Source organism: Protomyctophum parallelum, assembly GCF_964188405.1.
Source record: "Protomyctophum parallelum genome assembly, chromosome: 14".
Lineage (NCBI taxonomy): Eukaryota > Metazoa > Chordata > Actinopteri > Myctophiformes > Myctophidae > Protomyctophum > Protomyctophum parallelum.
In genome coordinates, this window is record NC_139709.1 from 28,764,193 (window position 1) to 28,781,267 (window position 17,075).

Sequence of the window (17,075 nt, forward strand, 5' to 3'; positions counted from 1 at the left end):
CATCAAGCAGGCAGGCATGCGTGAGCCAATTAAATTACAACACTCACATTTCAGCCTCCTCGCCTCCTCCGTCCTCAAGTGTTACTGTAACTGTTACAGTACGGTGGAAATGGTCCAAAAGAGAGAGCTGGGTGGGGAGACAATTGTTTTCTTTTTCTTTTTCTTGACTGTCTGTTTGAAATAGATATAGCAATTTAATTTGCAACTTGGCCTTTTGTGGAACACACTTTATACTAATTAATGATATAGTTTGCATAAGGAACAACGTATACAGGTAGGTTTAGACTTTAGACCATTTTACACCCACAGCAGCACAAAGTGCCACATCTGGGGGAAAGAAATAATAATTCAAGTGTGAAATGTGAAGTGTGGAAGTGGAATTTCATGCATGGACTTGCCTTGCAACATTACATTACAGAAAATAATTAACATAATACATAATGAAATAAAACAAATTGAAAGATGTCAGTCACCATGCAGAACCAAGAACGTAGCAGCCTATGTTTTCAATGAGTCAACTCTGGTTAACCCATTGAGACCAGATTCTACAAATGTCTTCTAAACGAAATCATGACAGTTTTCTGAAAAACCTGTTTCTATGTCAGTGGTTCTCAAATTTAACGTCAAGGAGCCAAATTCTATGTATTTGGCCGCCGACCACACTCAGAAAATATGTTGTTCCAAGGACCCAGCATGCAAGCAATAATCTGTGAGTGTATACTTACCATTACGTGTCCTGATCAATCAGAACATCCTTGATTATTCTATGAATTAAGCAGGCGCGCAAATCCCACTGAGTGCCGTGTCAAACCCCCAAAACTTGCGATTATGGTGTGGGGTCAGACTAATGAGCTGTCAACCATGCAGTACCACGCTACCACCATGCAGTACCACGCTACCCAACCATGCAGTACCACGCTACCCAACCATGCAGTACCACGCTACCACCATGCAGTACCACGCTACCACCATGCAGTACCACGCTACAACCATGCAGTACCACGCTACCACCATGCAGTACCACGCTACAACCATGCAGTACCACGCTACAACCATGCAGTACCACGCTACAACCATGCAGTACCACGCTACAACCATGCAGTACCACGCTACCACCATGCAGTACCACGCTACCCAACCATGCAGTACCACGCTACCACCATGCAGTACCACGCTACAACCATGCAGTACCACGCTACAACCATGCAGTACCACGCTACAACCATGCAGTACCACGCTACCACCATGCAGTACCACGCTACCCAACCATGCAGTACCACGCTACCCAACCATGCAGTACCACGCTACCACCATGCAGTACCACGCTACCACCATGCAGTACCACGCTACCACCATGCAGTACCACGCTACCCAACCATGCAGTACCACGCTACAACCATGCAGTACCACGCTACAACCATGCAGTACCACGCTACCACCATGCAGTACCACGCTACCACCATGCAGTACCACGCTACAACCATGCAGTACCACGCTACCACCATGCAGTACCACGCTACCACCATGCAGTACCACGCTACAACCATGCAGTACCACGCTACCCAACCATGCAGTACCACGCTACAACCATGCAGTACCACGCTACCACCATGCAGTACCACGCTACCCAACCATGCAGTACCACGCTACAACCATGCAGTACCACGCTACCACCATGCAGTACCACGCTACCACCATGCAGTACCACGCTACCACCATGCAGTACCACGCTACCACCATGCAGTACCACGCTACAACCATGCAGTACCACGCTACAACCATGCAGTACCACGCTACCACCATGCAGTACCACGCTACCCAACCATGCAGTACCACGCTACAACCATGCAGTACCACGCTACCACCATGCAGTACCACGCTACCCAACCATGCAGTACCACGCTACCACCATGCAGTACCACGCTACCACCATGCAGTACCACGCTACCACCATGCAGTACCACGCTACCCAACCATGCAGTACCACGCTACCCAACCATGCAGTACCACGCTACCCAACCATGCAGTACCACGCTACAACCATGCAGTACCACGCTACCCAACCATGCAGTACCACGCTACCCAACCATGCAGTACCACGCTACAACCATGCAGTACCACGCTACCACCATGCAGTACCACGCTACCCAACCATGCAGTACCACGCTACCCAACCATGCAGTACCACGCTACCACCATGCAGTACCACGCTACCCAACCATGCAGTACCACGCTACAACCATGCAGTACCACGCTACCACCATGCAGTACCACGCTACCACCATGCAGTACCACGCTACCCAACCATGCAGTACCACGCTACAACCATGCAGTACCACGCTACCCAACCATGCAGTACCACGCTACAACCATGCAGTACCACGCTACAACCATGCAGTACCACGCTACCACCATGCAGTACCACGCTACAACCATGCAGTACCACGCTACCACCATGCAGTACCACGCTACCACCATGCAGTACCACGCTACAACCATGCAGTACCACGCTACCCAACCATGCAGTACCACGCTACAACCATGCAGTACCACGCTACCACCATGCAGTACCACGCTACCCAACCATGCAGTACCACGCTACAACCATGCAGTACCACGCTACCACCATGCAGTACCACGCTACCACCATGCAGTACCACGCTACCACCATGCAGTACCACGCTACCACCATGCAGTACCACGCTACAACCATGCAGTACCACGCTACAACCATGCAGTACCACGCTACCACCATGCAGTACCACGCTACCCAACCATGCAGTACCACGCTACAACCATGCAGTACCACGCTACCACCATGCAGTACCACGCTACCCAACCATGCAGTACCACGCTACAACCATGCAGTACCACGCTACCACCATGCAGTACCACGCTACCACCATGCAGTACCACGCTACCCAACCATGCAGTACCACGCTACCCAACCATGCAGTACCACGCTACCCAACCATGCAGTACCACGCTACAACCATGCAGTACCACGCTACCCAACCATGCAGTACCACGCTACCCAACCATGCAGTACCACGCTACAACCATGCAGTACCACGCTACCACCATGCAGTACCACGCTACCCAACCATGCAGTACCACGCTACCCAACCATGCAGTACCACGCTACCACCATGCAGTACCACGCTACCCAACCATGCAGTACCACGCTACAACCATGCAGTACCACGCTACCACCATGCAGTACCACGCTACCACCATGCAGTACCACGCTACCCAACCATGCAGTACCACGCTACAACCATGCAGTACCACGCTACCACCATGCAGTACCACGCTACAACCATGCAGTACCACGCTACAACCATGCAGTACCACGCTACCACCATGCAGTACCACGCTACAACCATGCAGTACCATGCTACCCAACATAATATTTAACCATGCAGTACCACGCTACCCAACATAATATTTAACCATGCAGTACCACGCTACCCAACATAATATTTAACCATGCAGTACCACGCTACCCAACCATGCAGTACCACGCTACCCAACATAATATTTAACCATGCAGTACCACGCTACCCAACATAACATTTAACCATGCAGTACCACGCTACCCAACATAATATTTAACAACCATGCAGTACCACGCTACCCAACATAATATTTAACAACCATGCAGTACCACGCTACCCAACATAATATTTAACCATGCAGTACCACGCTACCCAACATAATATAACCATGCAGTACCACGCTACCCAACATAACCATGCAGTACCACGCTACCCAACATAATATTTAACCATGCAGTACCACGCTACCCAACATCATATTTAACCATGCAGTACCACGCTACCCAACATCATATTTAACAACCATGCAGTACCACGCTACCCAACATAATATTTAACCATGCAGTACCACGCTACCCAACATCATATTTAACCATGCAGTACCACGCTACCCAACATCATATTTAACAACCATGCAGTACCACACTACCCAACATAATATTTAACCATGCAGTACCACGCTACCCAACATAATATATAACAAATGATGTTTTAGTAATATTATTGTTCCTGCTGTCAACCATGCAGTACCACGCTACCCAACATAATATTTAACAAATAATGATGTTTTAGTAATATTATTGTTCCTGCTGTCAACCAGGTTAAAGAAATCACAGATTGAGGCTTCACATGATCATGATCTAAAATAATAACCCAAAATAGACGATCTACAAACTTAAGAGGGAAATCAGTTGTGGCGACTGAAATAACTTTAATTTTATAAAGCTGCCTTCATTATTTAATTATTATTATTATAGTTATTAAAATGATTAAACTCCCCATTTAGCATTATAAGACTAGACTGACTGTTATGTCACTACAGTAGTTGCAATATGCATACAGTAGGACAATACACTCACACCAACCTAGCTTAATTAGACTTATTTAACTGCTTTTGTTTAACTGATCTGTTGCAGATGGGTCTGTTTGCGGATGACGTGGCGTTCCATTCCAACATACCTGCAGAAGCAGACATAACAGTGGCCATCATCTACTCAATATTTGGTAGGTGAGCGAGAGCATCTAAAATTGTCACTGGTCCCATTCATCCACAAATTAATAAAAGATAATATGTAGTCCACAACATCGTGAGATACTCAGGTGGTGCAGTGGTATAGTGCCTGCCTGGGAAGAGTGATAATTGTCACAACGGGCTCCTACGGGCTGGGGTGGCACCTGTCAGCTGTCACTGTCAGCAGGATGTGTGTTGGTCGGGAGGAGTAGGACGAAGGTTACTTACTGTATATGTCCTCCCGGTGGGAGCTCAGGTGAGTCAGTTAGGATACGATACACGGAAGGAAAAAAAAGAAGGAAAAAAATGGTGCTTCAGTCAGTGGCTGGGAATGTTGTGGTGCTATAGCACCTCAGCAGTAGCCTGGCGCAGCCACACTTCACCCTCCACCTCAGCAGTTCTTCAGTGGTTCTTTGCATGGCTTTGTTGCCCTAACGGTTCTTCAGTGGCACCATTTAGCAATTGTGCTAAATGGCACCTTTAAAGATTGATGCTATATAGCACCACAACTGGTTCCCCTATGATTACGAGCCAAAGAACCGCTTTTGGTGCTATATAGCACCGTTTGTTTTTAGTGTGGAAGCAGTGACAACACAGAAAATGTGGGTGGGGGGGAATCAGTTGGCATAAAGACTAAATTGGGGAGAAAGGGGGGTAAAAAGCAACACATGTGAACCAATGATGATGTGAAGCTGTGCATTTCTGTGCATGCATGTATAGGCCTACTGTAAATGTGAGCAAATAATATTTTCTCCACCTCCATCTCTATACAAAATAATATACACACAGGCACAGGCCGAAATTAATATAGGGCCGAAGTGGTTCTACATTGTATTGTAAATCTACCAAGACAAAAACATGCAGTAATCCTGAATGATGAGGGGACTTTTGCAGGGCAACAGCAGTATATATAGCTGCAGCGCAGTGCGCATTGATTCAACGTCAAACTGGTGTACTCTTTCCAGACTGAGTAGCGAGTGACAATGACAAAAAACAGATCCACGGAACGCAGCGAATCAGGCTGGGACCCTGCAGGCTACTTGGACTCCTCATGAGTTGAAGAACCAGGCATGATATGAGGTCAGTCCGTTGTCTAGTAGTAGTGTAGCGTCCAGGATTAACGGGGGAAAATCAATCTACCAAGTAACTAGAAACACAAGTTTTCAAATAATTGCAGTGGAGTAAAAGTATAATCTTTGCCTCTGAGATGTAGTGGAGTAGAAGTATTGGAAATACTCCAGTAATGTAAAAAAAAATACCTCAAATACCTTTTACTTTTACTACAGTAATTACTGTACAGTACTTGCTTAACGTATACTGTACACACTGGTTGCGACTGTGGCTCTCACAGCAGGGAATGGATGAATGAATGAATGGTGTGTTATGTCGTCCTGCAGGCGTGTGCTCGGTGTTGGGCAACGGCACGCTGCTCTACGTCTCCTACAAGAAGAAGCACCAGCTGAAGCCCCCCGAGTTGTTCATCATCAACCTATCCATCAGCGACATGGGCCTGACGCTTTGTCTCTACCCTATGGCCATCACCTCCAGCCTCTACCACAGGTACTTAACACAAAGACATGGGCCTGACGCTGTGTCTCAATAGCCATCACCTCCAGCATCTACCACAGGTACTAAACACAAAGACATAGTCCTGACCTTAGAGTATATATGAATAGAGACGGCACCCGGAGGAAACCCTGAGGCGAAATGGACATAGTGGCCTGAATTTGGTATTGCAGTGTGGGCCCAAACGCATGAGCGCTGTGAGTGAACGCTAATAGTGGTATAGGGCACCTTTTTGAGCTACAACCCTGTTTCGGCAGCATTCTCAAACCTACGGCACTTTTGAGCTACTGCCCCCTGGTTCGGCAGCGTTCTCAGCCCCAAGGCACTATGGGGGCGTGGCCTAACCCATTTCTGATGACGTCATCAGATTGTTTGAGTGCACTTTTAGTTTTGTCAGTTAGGGTCAACGTAATTCTAGTTCCGCTTTCTCATTTCCTCTATGTGGTTTCCTCTTGTGTTGTACAGGAAACAGATGGTCTTACAGTTGAGTGTGTCTGCCCTGTTGTGTGCATGTGCGAACATGATACTTTGTGAACTAACATCACTTGTTATTTTCAGTTCCTATTTTAGTTCCTCATTTCTGGGCTACTATTCTTATCTATACCTCGCAGTCAGACTGGCCGATTGATTCTGTGTGTGTGAATATGATACTTCCTCTTATGTGCAGGGGGGCCATTTGTAGCCCACAAACAGTATGTATGGTGTGTGTGTGTGTGTGTGTGTGTGTGTGTGTGTGTGTGTGTGTGTGTGTGTGAGTGGGTGTGTGTGTGGGGACAGGACTACGTCTGCAAGGGAGGCTTGCATGCCTCCAGTCAGCTGAGCACTATGTGTCCCCCTCAATACTAAACTCATAGAAGTACATTTTCACAGTAAAGGCACGCCTCCATGTGTCGCCAACCAAACTGAACCTATCAATATGGTATCCCATTAATCATGACCCTCTCTGTCTGCCTTCATTGGTTTGCTTTTCGGCATGCCTGTATCAACTATGATCTTATGAGCTCTGTAAATCAGAGGGTTAAATCACTAAAAGACGATTGATTGGTGATTGATTCCAGACATTTATACTTTACAAATGGGAAAGTTCTGATGTGTTAGTAAACACATGAATATAGTGCTTTTGTATCCATGATTTACTATCGATGTCGGTAATATGACAGACTGAAGTAATGTTTGCTGTGAATAAGTTCATGTTTTACGTATATTCTATACATTTATGGATGGTTCGGACTCAAGCACTGAGACACAGTATGTTTCGAGTGTGTGTGTGTGTGTGTGTGTGTGTGTGTGTGTGAGTGTGTTTGTGTACGGTATGTGGTGTACGGTGTTTGTGTTTGGGTGTGTGTGTGTGTGTGTGTGTGTGTGTGTACGGTGTTTATGTTTGTGTATGTGTTTGTGTGTATGTGTGCGGGTGTTTGTGTTTGTGTGTGTGTTTGTGTTTGTGTGTTTGTGTGTTTGTGTGCGTGTGTGTGTTTGATGTACGGTGTTTGTGTACGGTATGTGACGTACGGTGTTTGTGTACGGTATGTGATGTACTGTGTGTGTGTGTGTGTGTGTGTGTGTGTGTGTGTGTGTGTGTGTGTGTGTGTGTGTGTGTGTGTGTGTGTGTGTGTGTGTGTGTGTGTGTGTGTGTGTGTGTGGTATGTGGTATGTGGTGTACGGTGTGTGTGTATGGGTGTGTGTATGTGTTTGTGTATGTGGTGTACGGTGTTTGTGTACGGTATGTGATGTACGGTGTTTGTGTACGGTATGTGATGTACGGTATGTGGTGTACGGTGTGTGTGTGTGTGTGTGTGTGGTGTACGGTGTGGGGTGTACGGTGTGTGTGTGTGTATGGTGTACGGTGTGTGTGTATGGTGTGTGGTGTACGGTGTGTGGTGTACGGTGTGTGTGTGTGTGTGTGTGTGTGTGTGTGTGTGTGTGTGTGTGTGTGTGTGTGTGTGTGTGTGTGTGTGTGTGTGTGTGTGTGTGTGTGTGTGTGTGTGTGTGTGTGTGTGTGTGTGTGTGTGTGTGTGTGTGTGTGTTCGTTCAGGCATGCCCAGGCATGTCTGTGGCACTCTGAGCTGTGAGGTTGGGGATAATACTGAGTGATGTACGGTTAGTTAGGTCAATGTATACAATACGCAATACAGTATAACTATCAGAACCTGTGATTACTCACACAGGATACAAGGATACAGTAAAAAAATTCAGTAAAAGTGTAAAATGTAGTGTTTTCTAATGCGGTTAGTTATAGTTATTATTTTGAAATATCGATCGTGGCATTTTTTAAATAACCCCCAACATTATGATCCAGGTCTATGGGGTAGGACTTGGGATGCTATACATCTAGATAGTGTCCTCAAGGCCCTTCACTGATGGACTGATGTTAGGTTATTTGCTAGCGTATGATTCTTGATGACAAATTTGTATGTATTTGATGTATTACCATGTCTAAAAGTAATTGTCTCTCCCCACATTTTGTTCTCTCGTATTATATTATGGTATGTTTAGTACATAATTCACCCAATACCATTTTTATCAATTATAAAGCAAATCTTACTTTTTGACTTTTTATCAAACAAAGGACCATGGGGATTGGGTTTATTCACGGATGTATTCTATCAAAAAGACTAATTAGATACTCTAAGTAAGCCACATACATATATCAGTGGTGTCCATATGAGTTCATCAACCACTGTCCTAGTGGTTTTTGTTCAAATCAGGTTCAATACTGCAAAACTGTTTATAGCACAACCATGGATTACCAATTTTATGGGTCTAAACGGATTTTATGATCTATACTTTTCAATATTTTGTGATTTACAAGTTAATACAAAATAGTAAGCTACATGTTTAAAGTATATCATATTGACGTAACCTGTATAATTTCCTGTCAATCAACATTAGCATACACTCCTACTAGTTTTAAGTATATCCGTAGGGTATACTTAGATTGTATCATACAGCTCAGCAGATAAATAACCTTGAAAGAGCTAAAAGCATTGAAAGGATTCCAAGAAAAGTACAGTTTTACTATGGACCAATTACACGTTTTCTTAAGAAGAATGTATAGATGGTTGAACCGTGAATGATTTCACATAAATTACACACTGTTCATGATTTTAGTTTTTTTTTAAATTCAAAACTGGGACAATTCTGCAAACTTGGTAAACAATTAGGCTGGAATATGAAATATAGGTTGACTATAGATGACTATAGAGATAAGGTGTAGCGATTTGCGGGGAGTAATATAAAATGTGTTTTACCAAAGTCAGCCTCATGGCATGGCTATAGCAGGCTGATCTGAGCAATTTTGGGGGAGATGTCTGTGCACTAATAGCCCATATATTGCATATAGCTCCTCATAGATTCTTTAGTATGTGAAGTCAGCCTACGCTATTAACATTACTATCTTTTGATAAAACATGAAACAGTTTTCCCCGTTTAGGTTAGGATAAAGTTGGAGGCTGCACTATGGTGTCCCCTCCGTCAAATCTACCCCCATATGTAAATTTACACATACACTTTGAGCACTTTGATATTATAACTTTGTGATTCATCCTTCATGCTGTCTTAATGTTTTGTTTTAATGTAGCCTATGACTTGTATTATTTTGGTATGTGGTGGTGTGTTTTGTGAATTTTGCATGCTTCATGTTGTCTTAATGTTTTGTTTTAATGTATGACTTGTATTATTTTGGTGTGTTGTGTGGTGCTTTGTGAATTTTGTATGCTTCATGTTGTATTATTTTGGTGTGTTGTGTGGTGCTTTGTGAATTTTGTATGTTTCATGTTGTCTTAATGTTTTGTTTTAATGTATGACTTGTATTATTTTGGTATGTGGTGGTGTGCTTTGTGAATTTTGCATGCTTCATGTTGTCTTAATGTCTTGTTTTTATGTATGGCTTGTATTATTTTGGTGTGTTGTGTTGTGCTTTGTGAATTTTGTATGTTTCATGTTGTCTTAATGTTTTGTTTAATGTATGTCTTGTATTATGGTATGTGGTGGTGTGTTTTGTGAATTTTGTATGATTCAGGTTGTCTTAATGTTTTGTTTTAATGTATGACTTGTATTATTTTGGTGTGTGGTGATGTGTTTTGTGAATTTTGTATGCTTCATGTTGTCTTAATGTTTTGTTTAATGTATGACTTGTATTATTTTTGGTATGTGGTGTTGTGTTTTGTGAATTTTGTATGCTTCATGTTGTCTTAATGTTTTGTTTAATGTATGTCTTGTATTATTTTTGGTATGTTGTGTTGTGTTTTTCTTTAATTTTGTATGCTACATGGTGTCTTAATGTTTTGTTTAATGTATGTATTGTATTATTTTGGTGTGTTGTGTTGTGTTCTATCAGTTTGACCATCTGTTTGACCATCTGTTTGTGATTACAGACGTCTCCACCAAAATGGGGAAGTGAAACTAACTCGAAAGAGGAAGTACTACAAACTGTAGTAGTTGCAACTGTCAATCTGAAAGTGCCATCAAACAGAAGAAATCTGATGACGTCATCAAGTTAGGCTAGGCCCTGCCCATAGTGCCTTAGGTTTGAGAATGCTGAAAAACCACTTCCGGTCTTCAAAAGAGATTTTTTCTTTTTTTTACAACAGGTCAATTTGAATGGCATTGTTTTCAAATTGTAAAAAAAAACATAATGTGTCTCAGTGCTTGAGTCCGAACCATCCATAAATCTATAGAATATACGTAACACATTAACTTTATTCGCAGCAAACACTACTTCAGTCTATCATAGTACCGACATCGTTAGTAAATCATGGATACAAAAGCACTATATTCATGTGTTTACTAACACATCAGAACTTTCCCGATTCATTTGTAAAGTATAAATGTCTGGAATCAATCACCAATCAATCGTCTTTTAGTGATTTAACCCTCTGATTTACAGAGCTCATAGGATCATAGTTGATACAGGCATACCGAAAAGCAAACCAATGAAGGCAGACAGAGAGGGTCATGATTAATGGGATACCATATTGATAGGTTCAGTTTGGTTGGCGACACATGGAGGCGTGCCTTTACTGTGAAAATGTACTTCTATGAGTTTAGTATTGAGGGGGACACATAGTGCTCAGCTGACTGGAGGCATGCAAGCCTCCCTTGCAGACGTAGTCCTGTCCCCACACACACACACACCCACTCACACACACACACACACACACACACACACACACACACACACACACACACACACACACACACCCCCATACATACTGTTTGTGGGCTACAAATGGCCCCCCTGCACATAAGAGGAAGTATCATATTCACACACACAGAATCAATCGGCCAGTCTGACTGCGAGGTATAGATAAGAATAGTAGCCCAGAAATGAGGAACTAAAATAGGAACTGAAAATAACAAGTGATGTTAGTTCACAAAGTATCGTGTTCGCACATGCATACAACAGGGCAGACACACTCAACTGTAAGACCATCTGTTTCCTGTACAACACAAGAGGAAACCACATAGAGGAAATGAGAAAGCGGAACTTAACTTAAGTGCCTTAGGTTTGAGAATGCTGCCGAAACAGGGTTGTAGCTCAAAAGTGCCTTCGGGCTGAGAATGCTGCCGAAACACTTCCTGTCTTCAAAAAGGGTGCCTTTATTAACTACTAACGCTGTTTCATACGTGAATGCACGTGAACGCGTGCTGCAATGATGGTGTTTTTGGGCCCAATCCATCCCAGAATGCACTCTGTTCCTACTCGGAAGGAGGAGTGAAATCGCCTCATGCGCTTTAGAGCAACGTAATGCAAGTGGGAGGAGAATTCGGGTACCGTCTCTATCCATATATACTCTAAGGTGACAGTCCTGATGCTGTCTCTACCCTATGGCCATCACCTCCAGCGTAGTTAAATTACCTCCAGCATCTACCACAAAGGTAGTTTATAACCTGCAGCATCTACCACAGGTAGTGGTAACTAGTAACTATAGTATAACTAAAGTTGGAACATACTAATTGGAAATACTCAAGTAAAGGACAAATACCTTAAAATTGTACTTAAGTATAGTACTTAAGTAAATGTACTAGGTGTACTTTAGTTTCCACCACTGCCCTCTATCCCATGGCAATAACCACCACAGGTAGTTTATCGCTCGCAGCACCAACACAGACAACAATAAGGGCTTTAAACAGAAAAGCGTGACTGCCTAGAACAGTGGACTGTATGCTTTCTGTATGTGATTCACGTGACAGAATGGTGTGATGCAATTTGAGATTGAGTGTAGTCCTCGCTTTTGTGGTGCAAAATTCAAAGGTTCATTCAACTATATGGTTGTTTGACAATATGGCTGGCCGTTAGTTCACAGGTGTTCCGTCTCCCCCACCCCATCTCATATGGATCTTTTCTTCTCCTTTCTGCTGCCTATACCTCCCCCATCCTCTCCATCCTCTCCATCCTCCTACGCAGGTGGCTGTATGGGGAAGCGGTGTGCTACATGTACGCCTTTTGCGGCGTGCTCTTCGGCATCTGCAGTCTGACCACTCTGACCTTGCTGAGCATGGTGTGCTTTGTGAAAGTGTGCTGTCCGCTCTATGGTGAGTCTTCAAAGAACACTGAACCGACAAAGGGACTCTTACAGTTACGTCCTTCGAAGCGGCTGATTATTTTATTAATCGATGTGAGGAAATTAAACGATTGCCCCCTCTGAGCCGTTCCTTCACAGTAGCCTTTCTTCGAAGCCCACGCTCAGTAATTGCACAGTCTGTGATGTGGTCTAATGTGGTGCAATTACAAGGCTTTTCTTTGTGACCCCTGAACGCTGTGTTTTCCCAGGAAATGCCACAGTCTGTCCCAACTCTTGGATGTTGTACTGTAGTGTAGAGACCCCCTCCCCCCTCAACCCACTTATCTGAAATCCATTATTTGTGAACCATTTTATTGCAGTGGTTTTCAACCCTTTTCATGTCAAGGCTCATTATTTATTCTGCATTTGAGCCACAGACCACCATTAGATTACATTTAGCCTCTCGGACCCAAATACTAATGAATATTATTTTGTTATCGTTGGATAAGACTGGGTCCACAATTCCATGTTGCATTGATGTGGTAGCATAGGAGAGATATAACAGGCAAATCTATCAAGTAACAATTCTTCTACATTCTCAAATTGTGTAGACTTCTTGTAAATTAAGAAATGCAAAATGTTTAACAATAATGTAATTTTTGAGAGAGTTGGGTCCATTCGGTTACCAACTCTGCATCATTTAGCTGGGGACCACCTGGAACCCCCGACCACCTGGAACCCCCGACTCCCCGGACCACTGGTTGAAAACCACTGATGTATTAGAATATGGTTTCCCCAGGATTCCCATGCAGGATATGGCACAATGTTGGATGTTGTATTATAAACTAGAGCCCCCCTCAACCCACTTATCTGAAATGCGTTATTCATGAACCGTCGTTCGTCTCGGGCATATACTTTATCGTGGCTGACGGTTGGAAATTGGGATGTCCCGATCACGTTTTTTTGCTCCCGATCCGATTCCAATCATTTGATTTTGAGTATGTCTGCCGATTTTCCCCGTTCCGATATTTATATTTTTATAGGACACTTATGCCATATCACAATAGTACAATATCAAAAATCACAGACGATGTCCAGTCTGGGATATAATATTGATACTAGGGATGTCCCAATCACGTCAAAAAATATGTGGGTACAAGGTTTCTGTCCAATGGCAACAATATCTTTCATCTAAACTACAGCGCTGACTGAAAAGCTCAAACCTTTGATTTGATCTATTCAAAATGTCTTGTAACATCTAATCAAATCTCTGTTCCCAAGGAAACCGGTTCAGTTCGCTCCACGGCCGCCTGCTTGTTGCCTGTGCCTGGGCGTACGCCCTGTTGTTCGCCTGCTCCCCCTTGGCCCACTGGGGCCAGTACGGCCCCGAGCCCTACGGCACGGCCTGCTGCATCGACTGGCGCTTCTCCAATCAGCACGACGACGCTCGCTCCTACACGGTGGCACTGTTCGTCTTCTGCTACGCCCTCCCGTGCTGCGTCATCGTGGTGTCCTACGTGGGCATTCTGGCCACGGTGCGTGCCTCCCGCAACGCCATGGAGCGGCACGTGTCCCGGCCGACGCACATGAGCGACGTACAGACAATTATCACCAAGGTGAGGAAACGGCCGCATTGCCTCCCTACATAATAACACGCATATTATTGGTTATTCCATTATAGTTTGCTGTGCTCTGAAGTTACGACGTCAGGCACAATTATAATTGGATTCACATTCCACAGAAGATGACATTCCAGTTGAACCCACATAGCGTTCCATTATTTCTTCTCTTCCACCCGTCAAGGAATACATAATTAATTCTTAATCAATCCCATACCTAATAGATGCGTAGAATGTATAGTGTTGTCTCATAATGTTTTTTCCCCCCTCTTTGGGTGCAGTACTTAGACAGTTTTTGGTTTAGACTAGTCATTGGTTAGACCAGTCATTCTTTTTCCTTTTCATTGTATTGTTTTTGACTCCATCTCTCTCCCTCTTTCACATTCTATCTTTCCCTCTCTCCGTCTCTTTTCCTTCCACTCTCACAACCTTCTCTCATCATCATTACTGCTTTGTGTAATCAGCCCCCCAGAGGCGCATTATTAAACTCATTTTCATTATTGCAGCCACTAACATAGTTACTAGTCAGCAGCCATCATCAGCAGTAAACCCAGGTCATGCTCGTGCTAATCAAACACTCAGTTGCAAATGTTATTACTGGCACAATTCGAGTCTATCCAAGGACCGTCTCCAATGCAAATATATTATAAATGGGCCCTGGGGTCAGAGTAAACTCATTTTATGGATTTAAAGGGACACAGAGGGGTTATGCAATGCAGGGGATAATCGAATGACCATTCAAATGGGAAGGAATGAGTGTTGCATATTGAACTGTCTACTTAGAAACACGAGCCCGCTGTCGAGCACCGTAGCTTCTCAAAGAAACTGCCAGTGACCCCAATATATCTTCAGTGATGGAGATTGTCATTAGCAGGTATTGGCTCTGGATGCTGCTATGCATTATACATTGTGATGGATGTGAAGCCATAATGCTCATCATTTCATATCCATGGCCATAATCAATGCAAGAATGTGTTACCAAAACCTTGTTCTCGCCATGTAATCACCTGAGTAGCACAGAGCAATATTATTCACCTCTAAGCTTAATCTAGTGATCAATATATAGTCGGGCGATGTATGCACTATGCTCTAAATGGACCAAATGGACCTTTCATTTTGTTACACAATTGTACACTCGTGAAAAGTATCAAATGGGGGCCCGTCCGTGGCCCAATGTATATGAAAAGGCTGAGAATCAATGCTCTACTTTGACTTTCTCTTCTCCAGCTGAGTGTTGCCGTCTGCATTGGGTTCTTTGCTGCGTGGAGCCCCTACGCCGTGGTGTCCATGTGGGCCGCTTTTGGACACATCGAGAGCATCCCTCCTATGGCCTTTGCCATGCCAGCTATGATTGCCAAGTCCTCTACCATCTACAACCCACTCATCTATCTCATGCTGAGGCCCACCTTCCGCAAGGTGATGTGCAGGGACCTGGGTAGCCTCCGGCGTGCCTGTCTGAGAGGCTGCCTCTGCGCACAGGGCCCTGGGAGGTGCCATTCCAAGCCAGTGAATAGGGTCGACCTCTGCATGATCTGCCATGGACAGCCCGACCAATCCTGCTCCACCGACTCGTCCGCCCGGCCTGCTCTAGTGGACTCGAGGGCCGGCAGCGGTTGTGAGAAGTGCAGCCAGGCGTGTCGGCGTTTTGCTCAGTACGCCCAGGGTAACAATGTCACTAACCTCGCAGTCAGTACTGCTATGCCAAAGGCTGAAATAACTCACATGATGGAGCCACAAACAAAGAAGCAAAATACACAGCAAGTCTGTCACAAGACGTCCATGCGAGCAGCTATGCTTGGCGAAAGACGTTTAGAAATGGACAATCTTCAGGTCAACCTACAGATGGTACCAGGTCATGCCAAAGTGGCTTGGCCCTAAACCTTCCCTCATTTCATACTGTTTAGTTTATCTCTGGACAATATTTTTATTTGTTATTGTACAGTGTATTTTGGTATCATTCCAATCTGGGAAAACATGGCAAAAATGGGGGGAAAAAAAGAAAAAAGGAATCCTTTGAATTTGCCTCTGGAGGCCCCGCTTAATTCCTCATGTAGAGACCGCATGTCGGCCCGTTGACTCTCCTTCAGCCCTCCTCTTCCGAAGGTGCTCCTATGTTTACATTCATAATAACAACTCCACGCGTTGAGTTGCCGACAGATTCAGCTGCGGTGCTCTTGAATTGTCTATATTTTGGTCAACAACTTTTTGTTGTTCTGGCTTTTTAATTTCTGTTTTAACTTATATGGGACAGTGGATTCAGGATTATAGCAAACATATTTACAGCAATATCGGATTTCATTATACTATGAAATGTAGGCCAATTAACCGCATGATTGTATAATTTCACATACAAAATAATCTATGCATCAGGCCAAACCCAAAGGTAACGTGCTGTGCAAAATATACTACTATAAGTGTACGGACACACCACACTGTTATTCTTCTACCTATGAGTGCAGATTCTGCCAATGCATTTCAATGAGAATGGAGTGTTTTGTTTTTTGTTTTTTTCCCCCCAGAAATCGTAAGCCATTTCAGGTGGGGAGCGACTGACAAAGACATTGTTGTCTGGATCAGCAACCGGTCTGCTCCAGGTCTTCTGAGGGGCGCGGGACCCGTAGCTCACCACAATCCAGGTGTTGACGCCGGCATGTACACGAAACGAGCATGCACGCGACATGAAAATTCGCTTCCGTAGTCGCCCCTCAACTTCTCCACGCGTCCAAAATATAAATGCACGCTTCTCATTGGAAATGAATTACTAGGCGTCAGTTGCTCCCTGTCTGAAAAGGCTTTAATTTATAGTTTTATATACATA

The 17,075-nt window shown here is 44.2% G+C and overlaps 1 protein-coding gene across 1 annotated transcript; it reads left to right on the forward strand.

The window, feature by feature from the left end:
* Nucleotides 1–4,474: 4,474 nt before the first annotated feature.
* LOC310871220 (opsin-5-like) lies at nucleotides 4,475–16,135 on the forward strand (the record flags this gene model as incomplete). The annotated part of the gene is made up of 5 exons (XM_083782710.1): nucleotides 4,475–4,562; nucleotides 5,967–6,129; nucleotides 12,542–12,669; nucleotides 13,920–14,254; nucleotides 15,485–16,135. 5 exons carry the CDS (start codon nucleotides 4,475–4,477, stop codon nucleotides 16,133–16,135), a joined length of 1,365 nt encoding a protein of 454 aa, XP_083638836.1.
* Between the last annotated feature and the right edge of the window lie 940 nt (nucleotides 16,136–17,075).